This window comes from Leptinotarsa decemlineata, unplaced genomic scaffold, assembly GCF_025532065.1.
Source record: "Leptinotarsa decemlineata unplaced genomic scaffold, Ldec_3_MD MMD2_tig00000591_RagTag_RagTag, whole genome shotgun sequence".
In the NCBI taxonomy this organism is placed as follows: domain Eukaryota; kingdom Metazoa; phylum Arthropoda; class Insecta; order Coleoptera; family Chrysomelidae; genus Leptinotarsa; species Leptinotarsa decemlineata.
The window spans coordinates 1,091,604-1,108,209 of record NW_027412552.1 but is presented as its reverse complement, the minus strand read 5'-3'; the positions used below and the strand labels follow the sequence as shown (position 1 = coordinate 1,108,209).

Below are 16,606 nucleotides of genomic sequence, written 5' to 3'. Positions count from 1 at the left end.
AATTTTAAATTAAATTGAAATTATTGCAAATGCTAAAGATAGGTGGTACAAAATGGTTCTGTAGAAAGTTTTTGTATTTATAGATCTAAAATGAGGCACACAGAAATGTATAAGAGATAATACCTCCATAGCATCCACATTGTTGTGCAATTATTTATACAGAAAAATTATTCCAGCAAGTTTTCTGCGTAATTCAAGACTTTCAATATTGAATGTTATAGTGACTACACTTTTCTTTATAATATTTATGAGCGATATAGGGTACTCATGTGTATCTTCCCAAAAAACAATAATCTATGCAGATGACACCTATCAAATAACAGCAGAAAATGAACTATATCTTTCTGTTCAGACTGCAAAAACATCTGCTGATGAATTCTCTCAGTGGTGTACAAATAATGGTCTAATAATGGTAATAAAACCTTTTTCATGAATTATCAACAAAAAAACGTTTCGTTAGACTACTGTCCCCTAATAAAAATAAATAATAGGTCTATAGAGCAGTTAGGCCAATATAAGTATCTAGGTTTGATAATTGACCAAAAATTAACCTGGGAAAAACACACTGACTATTTGACGTTCAAATTAAGTAGTGTTTGCTTTGTACTGTTTTAACAAAGCAACAAAAATATTGGGAAATATAGACAACTTCAATAGATTTAGGACAGCTTTTACAAATTATCTTTTATCAAATGCATTTTATTCTGTTGAGGAATTTATAAACTTTTAACATGGTCAACTTTAGAATTTTATTATTTAACATTGAAGCTTTTGGAATTTTTATTTTTTTATGATCGTCAACAGAAATTTCATTAAAACAACGATAAAAATAAAATAAAAACAACAATAAAAATTAATTGGCGCTCTGGGGCGACTTCATTGATTCCAGTGGCGCATTTGCTTTTTCAGCTGCAGGAAAACCCGGAAAAACCTGCAGCACCACATCATATCTTCACAATTTTATTATTTTATCTTCACATCAACTATATGAGGAATTTATACAACACATTTAACATTGTAAATTAACAATTTAAATTTCCACAGTGCCAAAAATATTAATCGCTCAACTCGACAGCAACAAACAATTTATGTACCATTTTATCGTTTGAACCACACATTCAATAGCTGCATTCCAAGAATCTTACGATTAGCCAGTAGTAACGTTGATCTTGAGATGTTTAACATCTCCTTGCATTATTTTAAAACTCAATTACGGAACACTGTGCTTCAATGTTTAAGTGTTTATTTTAAGGTAGTTTATAATCAACAAAATATCAGTCAGGTTTCAGAAAACACCATTCATGTGAGTCTGCATTACAAGTCACAATATCAAAATGGAAAGAATCAATAGATAAGGGACATTATATTATAGCCGTATTTTTAGATCTTAAAAGAGCTTTTGAGACAATTGATCGCCACATATCACTAAATAAACTGCAAAGTATTGGTATCAGGGAAACTGTTTCGGTTTTGGCTGACTGATTATTTATCACAACGCAAACAGGTAACCAAAATAAAGGATTAAGTGTCATCATCTCGCGATGTTGTTTTCGGGGTACCTCAGGGAAGTTTTCTGAGACCTATATTATTTTTAATCTACCTGAATGATATAGATACCATCCATGGTTGTGATTTCATGAACCTTTTTGCAGACGACACTTTGTTATCAATTTCAGGAGATAATATAGAAACACTAGCTGATTAAATGAATAATGAACTAAGAAATGTTTTCAAGTACATGAATCGCAATAAACTAAAACTCAACACCTCAAAAAAATATATGATCTTATCAACTAGTTATAAGCTATCACTCATCAAAAAACACAACATTAGATTACAAATTGCAGGTGATGTAATAGAGTTCATAAGTGAATTCAAATACTTAGATTTCATGGTGGATAATCGTTTTTTCTCTTCATGCTCATTTTGATTACATATATAGAAAAATTACTAAAAAAATATATTTTTTCTCAAGAATTTCATCTTAGCTTTCGATGTACTCAAAAATTACATTATATAATTGTATAATACAACCTCATTTTGATTATTGTGCTAGTCTTTTATACTCATTTGATCAAAATAAAGTATCGGCTTTACAAAAGTTACAGAATTGTGGAATGAGGATTATTTTACAAGCGAATAGATATTCTAGTATATTAAACATGTTGAGTACATTGCAGTGGCTGTCTGTTTCCCAGAGACTGTACGAGTTGGCAATGATATTCATTTTCAAACTAACACATAACTTGCTTCCAACTTATTTTGAAGAATTCTGTATATGTAAATCTCAAATCTATAACCACTCAACAAGAGCGAATAGCTCCCAAAAATTCCACCTTCCTCGAACTAATTTGACTAGTACGATGAAGTCTTTATTTCATAAAGGTTTGAATGAGTATAACGAACTCCCACTTTGGTTGAAAGATCTAATAAATGTTTTCTAATAAAAAAAAAACTCATGAACTATATAAAATCTCATCCCTGATTTTCTTTTTGCTGTTTTGTAATATATTTGTTGTGTTAGGAATCACACGTTAAAAGGTAAGACCTCGTTAATCCTTAGCTCGCACAAGTTTCTACTTCTGAGGGTTGTCGTTTGTAGGGGTGCGACAGCTGGTTTAGGAAAAAACAGATTTTTTTTTTGTATATCCTCATGTTGAAACTATTCTGAAAGCATTGAAAAATGCGTTTCTTTTTTTTCTTCTATGATATCATAATTTTTGTTATTTATATGTTATTTATTTAAATATTTTTGAAATAATGCATGTATATTAGGATGTCCTGAAGAAATCAATATTATTATTATTATATGGTATATGTTTTCTCGCTCATTGTTTTTGTTATCTAATATATAAAAATGGATGTTTGTTGGTTGGTTGGTAAGTGATAAACTTCTACATCGCTTGACCGATCATGATGAAACTTGACATGTACAAGTAATTTTTCATAGAGAAGGTTTTTAGGCTATCAATATTTCTGTAACTCGGCACTAGATGGCGCTGTAGAACAATTATTTGAAAGCCCTGTTCTATAACGCTGCGCACGCCTAAGTTCGTTGATTCTGATTCTGTCAAAATAATGGAACAGAAGCGATACAGCAACAGTACTAATTAGTACTACAACTATCAAATTCTATGCGGGCGAAGCCGCGGGCAACAACTAGTATACTCTAAAATTAACCCCTTTTGAACTTTAAATTCACCCCTTTTAAGCTATTCTTAGTTGCAATTTGTAATTCAGTACCTTTTCTGATTTGATTTTAATTATAAATCAACATTGTGATTTATACTGCAAATGGGCTTGCCCGAAAAAAAAACAAGCACAATTCACATCACTATCGACAGCACAATCGTGCTGGATTGAATTTTCTAGTTCATCTTTTGACATTTCCTCTCACACTTGAGAGGTTTACGAAAAAAAAGTGACAATACAGGAAATAGCAGTCAGTAACGAAATCTCAACGACGAAAACCAAGAACTTTGGAAAGATTTTCATAGAACTAAATATGATTCCATCACATAAATAAAAGATTATTAAAATAAGAACTGGTAATCTCTAGACAACTTACATGCATTGTTCCAGCTTTCTCCAGTTCAATTTGTTGTTCAATTTTTTTGCAGAGATCGGAATAATTTAAGAAATAATTTCCATCTTCCTTTGGAGAAGACAGCTTTACTGGTCCTTCGATATTCAGGTGGTCAACTAAACTGTTCTTGTAGCACAAAACTGGCGTATTATATTTAGGGACATACGTCGGGTCAACACATCTCATAGCTTTCAAAACCAACTCTCTCTCATTGTTCAAAAAAGAACCTTCATTCATTATTTTGTCGTAGGTGATGTCGTTAGACAGCGCCTCTTCGGAAAACACCTCTATATTTTTTAAATGATTGTTTTGGACGTTAATTCTCCCCAAGCATTCGAATATTGCTACGTAACTCTGTACGTTCAACTTGTGTCCGTCCTCTTTCACTATTTGTACAACCTCGCTGAGTTTCTCAAAGTCGCCTTTGTGTGCGAAACCTTTCAATACGGCGTTATATACTTTGATGTTCGTTATCGGTACGAAAACATTTCTGATCCGCCCATTGTATTTCTTCACCTTGAACCTATGGAAATTCAAAGCTGCCAACCCGCGTTGGGGATTCCCCATCTGGGAACAAACTTCGATGTAGGAGCCCAAAGTTTTGTTTGTGATTTCTTCCCTACGTTCACGATCCATTGGTACTTCATATTTTCTAGAATGTTGACCTTTCATACTCCCTATAATAAATGCCTTTTCTCTGCTATCTCCCGGAAAGGAACGGTACTCTTTTTCAGGTGCTGGCTGGAAAGAACTGAGAGATGTAAAGCTGAAAGAAAAATTATCTATTTAATTTTTGAAACTCATTGTTAAACCATAACAAACATTAAAAATCAGTGATAGAATTATTGTTGCATTTGCTACAGAAGTTAAGAATCCAGTAGTCCAGATGGATGACACATTGTCTTTTTTAATTTTACATATTCATATGGCCCAATAAAGAAAACATATCATCAACTTTGCAACCATTTATTATATCTAGTATATTTTTGGATGTTGGTCACATTGAAAATCAACAAAAATTTCACTAAATCGCAGATACATTCAAAACTGTTAAGTGAAAATCTCACAATGAATGAATGAATATGTTATGGATTTAGAGAGTTTCTACTCTCTTGCACTAGCTTGAAAATTGTTATCAGCTAACTCTTGGTTGTTGTGTTGCATGAATAACATTGTGTAAATGTAAGGTGGCCTTTTAATGTATCAAGTCAGTTGAAAACCAACTATAAAACGAAACAACAATAACAACAAAAGGGTCTTATGAGTTAAATTTAGCCCCTCTTACCTTTCAAACTCTTCATCCACAACATTGTTATTAGTTTCTTTCTTCTTAATAATCTCAGGGCCTGGTGGTGTGAATTTAATAACTTTTTCTTCTTTCCCGTCCACAGCAGAATCAATGAAACCACCATCATGGAAATTGACTTTAGTATCAAGAAAATTTTCAATCACATTCAAATTGTTATACGTGTGCTCTTCCACAGGTTTTTTCGAAAGTTCTTTCAACCTGTATAGCTCGCTTAAATTTAGATTGGTGCTAGCTAGTAATTTCAGATCAGCGACGGTAAGTTTTTTGACAGTTGCTTTTTTCTGAGATGAAGCGTTGTCTGTAACTGAAAAATGAAGATTCAATAATTTATTGAGCCACTACGGTATATATTGAATTATGTTAAATGTGCTGAGTATTTTATATTACACAAGTTTTTTCCCCAACTTTTTTGCGTTTCAACACATACACAGTTGAATGCATTGTTTCAAATTTTATGATAGAACAAAATTCACTCACCAACAAGTACATCAGCAAAATATTTCTTTTGTTTTCTTCTCCGTCTTTTCTCTTCCAAATCCAATTTCTTGGCAGTTGTTTGATGTCTTATTTGTCCTAGAATTATAAGTATTACCTCATTCATTTTGTTATTATAACTTACAAATTCATACGCACCTAAATCAAACAACGTAATGTACTCTTTACAAAATAAACCAGTTTTATGGAAAACTTTTGAATCATTATTTACATTGAATACACTTAAGGACGTTTTTGGTAATTTAGGTAAAAGAGGTCTATTCAATTTCAATAAGCTATACATTATTATGGCCTTTCGTTAACATAATTTTTTCCTTTGCTAGATTCATAGATTTTTATACCTCCTTACCACCCAACCTCCAAAACGATGATAAAAAAAACTAACCACACTGCTAAACGACCGTCGCTGTCAGAGTCAATGTGCTTCTTCTTCTTCATGATTTAAGTGGCCAAGTCACCACAGCAATCGATCCGAATAGAAAAATAATCAGGTACCAAGAAATGGAGCTGTAAAATCCAATATGTCTCTTTCGTGAACAACAAACATTTGGCTATCAAGCTCTGCATATTTTAGAGTTTTTATGAATTTATTGGAAATTTTGTTTATATATGATATATTGTTCATTTAGTATTTCAATACAACGAAGTTACTCATAAGATTTATTTTGAATTTCATTATTAAAGGTTTACAAAACTGTGACGTGTGTGAATGATTATTAGATTGTTCGATTTTCTTGCCTTACTGAATTGTATTATACATGGAACTTACCTGAAAATGTAAACATAAAAAGTCATTGAAGAAAAAATATTTTATAATCATCACGTCATGTTTTTTTTTAAATTGCACGAAAAGTTCTGGACATTATGAGCTATAGTGACTCATCAAAACAAAAATGTAGTGGAGAAAAGAAAAAAATTTGGGGGAATTATTCAACCCATACAATTTTCTCATTTTTGTCACCCAGTGGTAGGGAAAAAAGCATTTTATTCAATTATCTGAAGAGAATGCAGAAGTTTGGATTCATTAAATGATTGTGTAGATCGTTCATTCAACAAAATATTGGGTTATTATGTTTAAAGAACGAGCCTTCACAAGAACATTGCAGAAAATTGATTACAAACATTTGAGGACATATACATAAATGTTTGAAATCTCCACAATTAAAATATTGTAGGAAACAACAAGACATCAATAAACGACCAAGATTTCAATAGGCGCTAATATGAAACTTGTACAAACCTTCTAATCTTTTTGAACAACACAGGACATAATAATCATATTGCCATTACCACTCCTTGTTCTTTCGAAAACATATTTAGAAATTTCGTTGGTGATTTCCTAATTTGGTGACTACTATTTTAATCTTTCATTTGTCATAGTTTAACAATTTTAGGAGAAAGTTTCCAAACCAAGGTTAAAAACGCACTTATAATTCAGTATTAACATTGTTACCGCGTTGTGGCAAACGAATAATTATTGATACGTGAATGAATTTGCTAGACCTATATGCGATGGGTCAAAATAGGGTATTATAACTGCACATGTTTTTATTCACACGAAAAGCTCGAAAAGTCGAGGAAATAGTCACAGGGCAAAAATAGGTTAAGTTAAGTTGGGTCACCGCAACCCGCAAGGCTCACAACTATTCACACTCGACCAAATAAACCCAGCTTCTTAACGAAGCCGATTAGTTTAAATGGTAAGTGGTCTTTCAGGTCAGCTGGTAAGAGTACGGCTCTGCCAAACTCTGCTGTTTCATATTTTTTTTCCAAACAGAGGGAACACACACTGTCTTCCGACAGTCCAAGTCTCTGCATATGTTGATTCAGACAGCAGTAACTGATAAATACTTCATGATTAATATAGAAAAGAATTTAAATGATATGAACACAGTCCTAAGTTATAAATATAAAAGCATGAACTTCCGCAATTAATATAGTCGCATAGGCTCCTGGGTCTGTGACTGAAAACATCTGCACCAGAACCTGAAGGTGTTTTTAATCCCTTTGTGAACCAACAACTTTCTCTACTCGGGAACAGTACTTCATAAGGCAGTTCGTAGTTGACAGTTGGAGACATAAAGTCAGAGGTGATTCCCAGAATGCTGTGACTTCAAGTGTCAACCAGCAGGCTGTTGTACTCTGCATTAGATTGATTTGTGTATTTGGCAATGTGCACAAGTTTATATGCAGTACTCTTTTCATGCTTTTATTGTTCTATTTGTCATAGTACAACAATTTTAGGAGAAAGTTTTCAAAACCTATGATTCAGTATTCACATTGTTGCCGCGATGGGTTAAATCACGCACACGTTTTTACTCACACGAAAAGCTCAAAAACTCGTGGAAATAGTCACAGGGAAAAAATAGGTCTTCTGGTGCCAATGTTTTCCTTTAATTTTTATTTTCGAATTAATTAGATGTCTTCTCTTCCGTGGTCTTTCCAAATGAAACTATTGGCCCCAGAGCCTTGGCAACTTAGACCATTAACTGAAAGAAGAAGTGGAACTACTGTCCAAAGAGTTGCTACTGTCGATGTCAACATATTTTTGTTTTGGAATTTGATTAAAGTAGTTTGTAATTACATTATCATTATTACTACTGTACACAGCTATATTATTTTTTCTGTGTTTTTTCTCAAAGTCTTTATAGAGTAGTATTATCACCAAGGGACATCAGAAATCGTTTAGAAAGTATAAAATTGATATATCATGAGCTCCACCTCAGGAAGTGAAACAAATTCGGAAGGGGGCTTAACATTCGCTCAAAAACAAGCGGAACGTATGAAGAAACTAAGAGAACTTCACAGGTTACGCAACGAGGCTAGAACCCTGAACCATCAGGAAGTCATTGCGGAAGATGCTCGAAATAAACTACCAGTAAATTGGGAGAATAGAAAACGCAGAGCGGAGTGGACCTTGAACGACCAAAAAGAAAGGGAAGAAGCCGCGGCGCGCGGTGACAATTATGACAGAACAAAATTACTGAATGTATCCGCAGTTGAAGCTGAGAGGCTGGAAAGAATGAAGAAAAAGAAAAACCCAGATCAAGGATTTTCAAGTTATGAGGCTGCCGCCCTTCGACATTATAACGGGTATGTAAACCATCAACTGGGGTCGAAAGTTTGCAAAACCCCGACACGTGTTTCGCTATATGGTAGCATCCTCGGGTGTCACAATACTGTTTGTACAAATTCTATGTTGTACTTTTATCTATTTATCTCTCTAGGAACAACTCATAAGTCTGGAGAATAATGAATATCCAATTTTCACCTGAGCTATCTCCTTTTTACCTATTTTTAAGATCTGTTCTAATTACGAATTTCCTCGTTGCAAACTAAATTCAATAGAGGAAAACAATTCAAATCTATTTGATCAGTAAGCAATAATCCCGAATTTTTGTTTTACATCTATTGATTTCTAAATATTCCAAAAGGTTTTGAAACTTTCTGTTCCAAATACGTCATATTCAGGATTGAACTCATGTCCTTCTGTTAAAAGATGGCTCACAAATGTTGAATTGGTCTTTCCATTCAAAAACGTACTTCTATGCTCTTTAATTCTTTCGGATAAAGTTCTTTCGGTTTGTTTGATATAAAATTTTGGACAAGAACCACAAGCCAGCTTGTATACTCCTGATCTGTCGGACACTGGAGTTTTATCTTGTTTTTAATGAATTACTATAAAAGCACGACACAGATTTTGTACAAATAGTATTGTGAAGCCTGAAGATTGTGTCGTATAGCATATATAACGTGTCGCGGTTTTGTAAACTTTCATATCAAAGTGTGTTTCTTACTTCAATTGAACCAAATTTTTCACTAGTGCGCAAATGCTAGCTGATCGTCCTAGTAGAAATGAGAGATAACCTGACTTAATAGTTTGTTACTATAATTAGTGAAATGGAAATTAACAATATTTTGAATTGAAATGGGTGTATTTTTAGCAGAGATTAACTTTTTTGGAAACTTTCAAAGGAAGGAAAACACAATAAATTTCGAAATAAACTCCTTACAAAGATGTGTAGATCATGCATAGAAGTAATAGTGTGAACGAAGTCAATTCGAATGGCATAAAAACTAAATAGTTACTGAACGCCGGCAGTATCTTTGTATGGCATGGGCGGCGTTGTATAATTATACCACGTGATATAATTGACTTCGAATACATTATACTTTCAGATACAAACTGTGATACAATTAGAAACGTCCCCTAATCATGTTTCACTTCTAGGTTGGTCAAAGAGTTGCCACCAAAAGATATGGAGCGTTATGAAGAACAGAAGGAAAAGTATGGTGATGCATTTTATGCGGGGCCCAACACGATAGTCCATGGGTTACACAAAGACCGACCTCAGGCTATCGACAACTTAGTCAAGAGTGTGGAGAAACAGATAGAGAAGAAGTCCAAATTTTCAAGAAGACGAACGCACAATGACGATGCTGATATTGACTACATCAACGAAAGGAATGCCAAGTTCAATAAAAAGATGGAACGGTTTTATGGAGAATATACAGCAGAGATCAAACAAAATTTGGAAAGGGGTACTGCGGTGTGAGGATTCGTGATACGGTTGCAAATCGAAGGAAGGGTGTGTTGCTATCAAGCTGCAGACATTTTTTTCACTTTGCAGGTAGTGAGCAATGAGTTATAGGCATTCAATAAATATATATTGATCAGTGACTTGTGTAATCAATGTGTTACGGTTTAGAGTGAAATTTGATATTATAAGACATATATCACTTTTTGTTTATTGTTAATAAAAATAAAATGGTTAACCTGCGGGGAATGATTGAATGATGTTCCTCGTTCCTCAGTAATGTTCCCGCTCCCAAAATTTCTACGTGGTACCCAAACTTGAAATATGAACTTAACGTCTGTAGACAACAATGCCCCTCGCATGCATACTTATCACCCAAAACAAATACACATCACACTTGTTGAAAACATGAAATTTTATATTATTTTTCATAAGTAAAATCAAAGCAATTGCACTTGCCTTGGTGTAATTTTTGACAAGAGCTCTTGGAAATAGTGCTTCAGTATTATTGTGTTATGGTAGACAGTGAGAATATGCAGTCACTATCTCCGTTATGATATCCCTTAAAGATTGGAGAGGGAGGTGATTGAATTGGTCTTCAAGTGACTAATGAATGAATCCAACACAATTGCTGCTTCCACTCACCAGAACTATGAAACATTCTTCTCGATGGACGTATCAGTTTATCTTCTAATGGCGCTCAAAAATTTTGTTGCCAGAAACAAATTGACATTTTTCACAAAACTCGCCAAGTTCATCAAAAATATTTTCTGTCTGATTTTCAAACACTTATTCAGAATGTGTCATGAAAAAAAAATTGTTGTCAAAGAGTTGCATGAATTTACAAAATATTTATGTTTATATAGTACATCACTCATTGAAATAAGATAGAATTGAAATTGTCATATAGACATACATAAACTCACACATACACATATGAAGACCCTTTAGAAAAATATATTTTTAATGTTCAATTTTGAAGATTATCGACTAATAAATTTTAGTCAGTTATCAGTGATCAATTGTGTAAATGTACATAACAAATGTTAGTCAGATTGCACAAGTTTAGCGGTGAAAACATCATTATTAAACTTATAAGTGTATTCGGTTTCAAAAATCTGAATCCGAGTGAGCATGCACAAATTTGATACCAACTGCAGTTAAAAATTGACATCTGTGGTTTTATTTATCATCATAAAACGTCTAACTTTGGATTTTACGAATGATGGTGAATTTTGTCTTCAACAACATAACTGTAATTTATAATTATAAAGGTGTGATTGATGACTTGTTTATTTTGTGGAAATTCATAATCACTTTGTTCTGTTTCTTTGACAGTAGATTGTCATCCTTTGACTGAAAGTCCATTCCGCTCGACAATATTGATACGTAAAATTGTATCCTGATTAAATCTCGAAGCTAATGGATAACATTTTTTTCTCAGCAGATCTGAATTATCGAAAGCTTGCCGAGCGAAGCGTGTTAAAAATATATAATTAACGAACATACCTAATAGTGGCACTCTCGATTTTGATGTCTACCTGTCAATTGTCAATGGTCCGTTGTCATTTGACTTTCGGCATCATTTAAATTTTGTTTACATACAACGGTTTTAATTTAAATATATTTTTACTTTATTATTACAAATGGAAAACGAATTGAAGGATATATTATCGACCGCCCAAGTCACCACAGCATCGCACCAAAAGAAGTTGCGCGTTCTGAAAAGTTATTACGAGAAGGTATTGTAGTGATTTAGACATATAGGTGATCTCAAACAGTTTCATTTCAGGTCCCCGAAGAAGAATTTTACAAAGAGCTATTTAAATATTTGAAGAAAATATTATTTCAGAGTTCTTTCCCCACAAAAAATGAATATGTTGAAAGGATACTAGATTTTTTGGCACAGTTTGTGTCCCTTGTAACCCCTGTGAATGAAATTGAAGATGATTTCTCTGATGACAGTGTCCCCGAGCATCCGTTTTTAACCAGAATCGTTACTGAAACGCTGAAGGTAATTGGTGTAAATAGCATACAATCAACATCAATTTGCCATGTTTTTTGAGAGGTACCACTACAAAATTGAAGTTCTTCCTGTCGGGAAACAACTTGGTCAAATAAATGAAAATGAATTGCTCATTGCTTAAGAGTGCTCCGGCTAACCTAGAAACTAAATATAAAAATAAGATAGGCAGGATATCACAAAATGTGTCATATGTCAAAAAAAATTCATCGGAACTGGAATTCAATCAAAGATTTAGGAACCCAAAAATATAATTCAAACCCCATATCACAAACGTTACTTCTAAAGCACTAAAAATGTTAGGTTTCACTCTTAGATCTGCAGAGGAATTATCTCCCTCTTCCTTAAATATCATATATTACTCAATTGTTAGATCAATCAATCGAATACAACTCCATAATTTGGTGCCCTTCATATAATGTGGATAAAAACTGGAAAATCATATTGTTGAATGTAACTATAAAACTATATTGAACATTCTTAACGTGAATATTCTGGCTCATAGGAGATTAGAATCAGATCTTACACAAACTCACAAAATAATCAATGGTAGCAATAATTTCCCGGAACTTGTTGACCTCATAATTTTGAATGTGAATCCAAAGAGAACAAGAACTTCAGAAATATTCAAACTACCCTTTGATCTTACCAACTATGGCCAGAATGAGTCTATAGGTAGAATTTTCATTTCTGAATCTACTTACGATTATTTAAAAAACAACCACCGATATTCCTGATCTGAAAAGAGACTATTCTACTTCCCCAAAATAGTAAATTTTTGCCCAATACCAACCTTGTAGGTCTCAACGTTTCCGTGATAGCGATAGTAAGATCAGCTAAAAAATGATCTGTTTATTATTTTCAGTATCACAACAGCAGTTTCGAATCCCTTAGATATAACTCCTGCTTCTTCGTCAGACTTATTTTGCAACACATCGGTTGTCAAATAAACTTACATAATGAAATATTGGATACGATTCAAGATGCAATGCTTGAACGTGCTGCTGTGAGTATAGCTTTTCTTTCGTTGATTTGAGATATGTGTAATGTTAATTTAAAATTGACTGGCGTAATTCTGATTTATCATTTTCAGGACCCAAAATCTTTGATACGTCTCCAGGCCGTGATGGCCTTGGTGAGACTACAGGAACCCTCCAATCCAGATTGTCCTGTCATCAAAGCTTTTCTCTCGTTAATAATCGATAGTAATGCTTTGGTAAGTTTATCCTATATCTATTTTTCTATTATTGAACACTATCATTTGAATAATTGATGTACAAGAGAGTTGCCTCATCTACTGAAAGTAATAGAAATAGATTTATTAGAAAAAAGTGTCCAAATATACATAAATATTATACAAATATATCAGTTATTAAACAAAATACAAAAAACTAAAATATATAAGACCTATATAGTAGAATATAGTGTGTAAAACAGCAGTAGTAAATGATGAAGATATTAATAGAGAGAAGAATGATGAACAACTCAATTGGAATAATATTGATAAGGAGCGTTTGGAGAGTTGGAGGGTGTTACTTTGTTAAATTTCATTAGGAAACTTGTTATAGTCCATGAATCCTCTGTGAAATATAGAATTCATTGTTCTTGCAAAGCTAGTTCGTGGGACAACCAAGTCATCTCTTCCTCTTGTATCGTATTTGTGGTGTATTTGTATGATATTTGTGTGAAGCCATGATTGTAATCTTTTGCCATACGTATAACCTAATCAATTTAGAGAACATCAATCTCTAAATCAACAATTACTCTATTAAATACGTCGCTTGTGTCCAATATTCAGGTATTCAATTGGATAGTACATGACCATTCAACCAGCATTTCGAATTTATTCACAATACACCCTCTAAAAAATTTTTTTCACCAGTCGTTATTAATATTTCCCCTGAAACAGGTATCACCCTTCGTAGATCTATATATCGGTTATTTTTATTTTATAGATCAGAGCAGAAGTTGTGAAAACGATAGCACCGTTTTCTGCATCCATACCGCAAATCGTGAACCGTCTGAGAGATGTTGACCAGAACGTTCGACTGATGGCTTTCAGGCGGTGCGCTGATCTCGTTCCGAAATTCTTCAAGATCGTCGAACGCCAGCGGATAATGAAGTGCGGTTTGAGCGAGACGCAGCCCAAATTGAAGAAAGTCTTTCTGGAAAATCTGCTCGCCAAATGGGTGCACGCCTACAACGAGAATTACGTGGTGTTTCTGAAAGCTTTGAAATTGGATGCGACCGAGAGTGATATCGTAGCTGCGGAAGATATCAGTAGACAGGTCATGAATTTGCTGTTCAGGTATTGTATTGTCTTTTTTTTTTGGAGCTATCGGCTTGGGCTGTTTCGGTCATTAGCCTCGTTCCTGGGTAGGCAATGTTAATAACTCCCCGAGCCACATGGTTATTTATTTATTTATTTACGGGTGAACCCCAATATTTGTTTACAATAAATTGTGTAACAATAAAAGCTTATACTTATACTATACTATACTAATTATTATAAATACCTTTATGTGTGTAACAAAAGACAATAAAAACAGACAGTATTAACTAATAAAATACATTTATATGACTAATGAGCGAGAGACTTGTTTTTTAAAAGTATGCTGGAAATGATTAGAAGAAATTGTGAATTTCTGAAGACAATAGAATTCACAGACGAATGTAGTTTTTCTCGGGACAAGATAATGAATTTTCATAATTACCTCATATGGGCAGATGAAAACCCTCAAGCTATTGTCGAAACTAACCATCAAGAATAGTTTTCTCTCAACATGTGGCTCGGAGTTATTGGGGATGACTTAATTGGGCCTCATTTTCTACCTCCTTGATTAAATTGTGAGGCATACGTTCAATTTTTAAGAGAAGTGCATCCAGTACTACTGGAAGTTCCTTTGGGCATCAGAACGGATATGTTTTTTATGCATGATGGGGCTCCCGCCCATTTTAGTCAAGTAGCACGTCAGCATTTAACTGAAACATATGCAAATCAGTGGATAGGTCGAGGAGGACCACAGAACTGGCCCGCTCGATCCCCGGATCTCAATCCTCTCAATTTCTCTATTTGGGGCCATTTACAGCATTTGGTTTATCGTACTCCTGTTCGCGATGTAGAGAACTTGAGAAACCGCATCATCGATGCATGCAGGGTAATCAGAGAGACTCCAGGAATATTTGAGCGAATATGTGGCTCAATACGGCGACGTCTAGACGCATGCGTAATGTCTGAAGGTGGACATATTGAACATTTACTAGGATTTTTACATGTTGTGTGTTTTGTTATTAATGAATTAGTTTCGTTTATTACCCTTTAATCATTTAATGCAGGTACTAACTACAAAATAACAATAAATCCAGTTCGCATTTATGACAATGTATCTGTGTGTTGTTCGTAAAATAATTTTTTGCTGCGAACTGGTTTATTTTGGGCAAAAAACCCAAGAGACATTTTTTGTTAAGAATGAAACAGGTTATCGGAAATAAATTTTCAAATGGTGAACAAATAATAAAACAAAAAGTTACATTGGAAATAAATTTTAGGGGTTGCGTTTTCCACCTCTTACAACCATGGGGTAAACTAAATAAATTACTGGCTAAGTGTCTTTTTGGTAGTACAAAACGTCAGGTTAATTTCAATATTGTAACTTTTTCAGTGCTTGTGAAAAAAATTGTTATACAAATTTTATGTACCCCCTTTAAGGGGCTGTATCTTAACAAGGGATGCTCCAATGAAGTTTCTTTATATGAAAGATCCTATCTTTTTTTTCGAAGAGGAATCACCTCCTCAATTGTTTTACACTTACACCCTGTATTGTTTTTCTCGAGGATGGATATTACTCGTTTTTTTACTAGTTTTTCTATAACTTTAAACAAGACGGGAAGCAAAGCAATTGGCCTAAAATTAGCTGGGTTGTCAAGATCGCCTCCTTTATGTAGAGGAATGATGGTGGCAATTTTTAGACACTACGGGAACATGTGTGGAGAATGAGAGAGTTAGCAGATACATTTTATTTTTCAAATTTCAGAAAATTTGTTGTTTGTTGTTGTTGTTTTTCCTATATGAAAAAAATATTGAGTATTTCTGACTTCTTCCGGTAACAAATCATAAACGAATGGTATTATATAAATGATATTTTTTAAAGTGACACATTTGCAAATTTCCAATTATAATATTTCAATAAATGTGTTATCGTATTACATGATGAGCAGTCGAGATTTAATAAATTGTTGGATCACAAAATGATTTTTAAACAAGACCAAAATGTTTTCAGCATCATTTCAATGAAGAATGTCATTGAAAACTTATCTTTGGACGAGAAGAAAGTAATTCCTATCCAAACATTGTCGAGCGAAGCTATTAATCTTTGGAACATAACAGTAAACTATTTGAGGAATAACGAAGACATGGACGAGTATTTGGAACATATATTGCCGGAATTGACACCGTTCTGCGTTTACATCGAAAGGTATTCAAGTTGAGTCGCTTATGCAAACTGTTGCCCATCCTTAATTCAATTTTTTTGGACGTTTCTTGGGATTCAATCATTTTCATGCTTTTCCAATTTTGCAGGATTTTACATAACGTGAGGTAGATTCCCCAAACATGTAGTTTTTTGACCTCTAGTGATTTCTACATTGTGCAGGTT

General features: G+C 33.7%; 3 protein-coding genes across 3 annotated transcripts in view; 2 read left to right on the top strand and 1 right to left on the bottom strand.

Moving 5' to 3' along the window:
• Positions 1 to 5,783, bottom strand: part of mtRNApol (mitochondrial RNA polymerase) — a 30,038-nt gene extending 24,255 nt beyond the window's left edge. The window contains exons 1-4 of the mRNA XM_023159808.2: positions 5,529 to 5,783; positions 5,373 to 5,468; positions 4,872 to 5,199; positions 3,569 to 4,352 (exon numbers count right to left, since the gene is read on the bottom strand). Of these exons, the coding sequence (XP_023015576.2) occupies positions 3,569 to 4,352; positions 4,872 to 5,199; positions 5,373 to 5,468; positions 5,529 to 5,673 (1,353 nt within the window). The 5' untranslated portion in view covers positions 5,674 to 5,783. The remainder of the gene's footprint in view (positions 1 to 3,568; positions 4,353 to 4,871; positions 5,200 to 5,372; positions 5,469 to 5,528) is intronic.
• Positions 5,784 to 7,909: 2,126 nt separating this feature from the next.
• On the top strand, positions 7,910 to 10,172 carry LOC111505061 (pre-mRNA-splicing factor Syf2). Its single transcript, XM_023159809.2, has 2 exons — positions 7,910 to 8,483; positions 9,622 to 10,172. The coding sequence occupies exons 1-2, from the start codon at positions 8,101 to 8,103 to the stop codon at positions 9,944 to 9,946; spliced, it is 708 nt and encodes a 235-aa protein (XP_023015577.2). The 5' UTR covers positions 7,910 to 8,100; the 3' UTR covers positions 9,947 to 10,172.
• Positions 10,173 to 11,480: 1,308 nt separating this feature from the next.
• LOC111505064 (condensin complex subunit 3) overlaps positions 11,481 to 16,606 on the top strand; it is a 31,037-nt gene continuing 25,911 nt past the window's right edge. The window contains exons 1-6 of the mRNA XM_074174520.1: positions 11,481 to 11,670; positions 11,721 to 11,942; positions 12,817 to 12,957; positions 13,045 to 13,167; positions 13,907 to 14,259; positions 16,232 to 16,426. Coding sequence (XP_074030621.1) covers positions 11,575 to 11,670; positions 11,721 to 11,942; positions 12,817 to 12,957; positions 13,045 to 13,167; positions 13,907 to 14,259; positions 16,232 to 16,426 — 1,130 coding nt within the window. The 5' untranslated portion in view covers positions 11,481 to 11,574. The remainder of the gene's footprint in view (positions 11,671 to 11,720; positions 11,943 to 12,816; positions 12,958 to 13,044; positions 13,168 to 13,906; positions 14,260 to 16,231; positions 16,427 to 16,606) is intronic.

Excerpts from the sequence above, each read along its gene's own strand:
- LOC111505061 (XM_023159809.2), top strand. The coding sequence starts at position 8,101 with ATGAGCTCCACCTCAGGAAGTGAAACAAATTCGGAAGGGGGCTTAACA. Across the intron at positions 8,484-9,621 it reads GCCCTTCGACATTATAACGG|GTTGGTCAAAGAGTTGCCAC; the intron begins GTATGTAAACCA and ends TTTCACTTCTAG.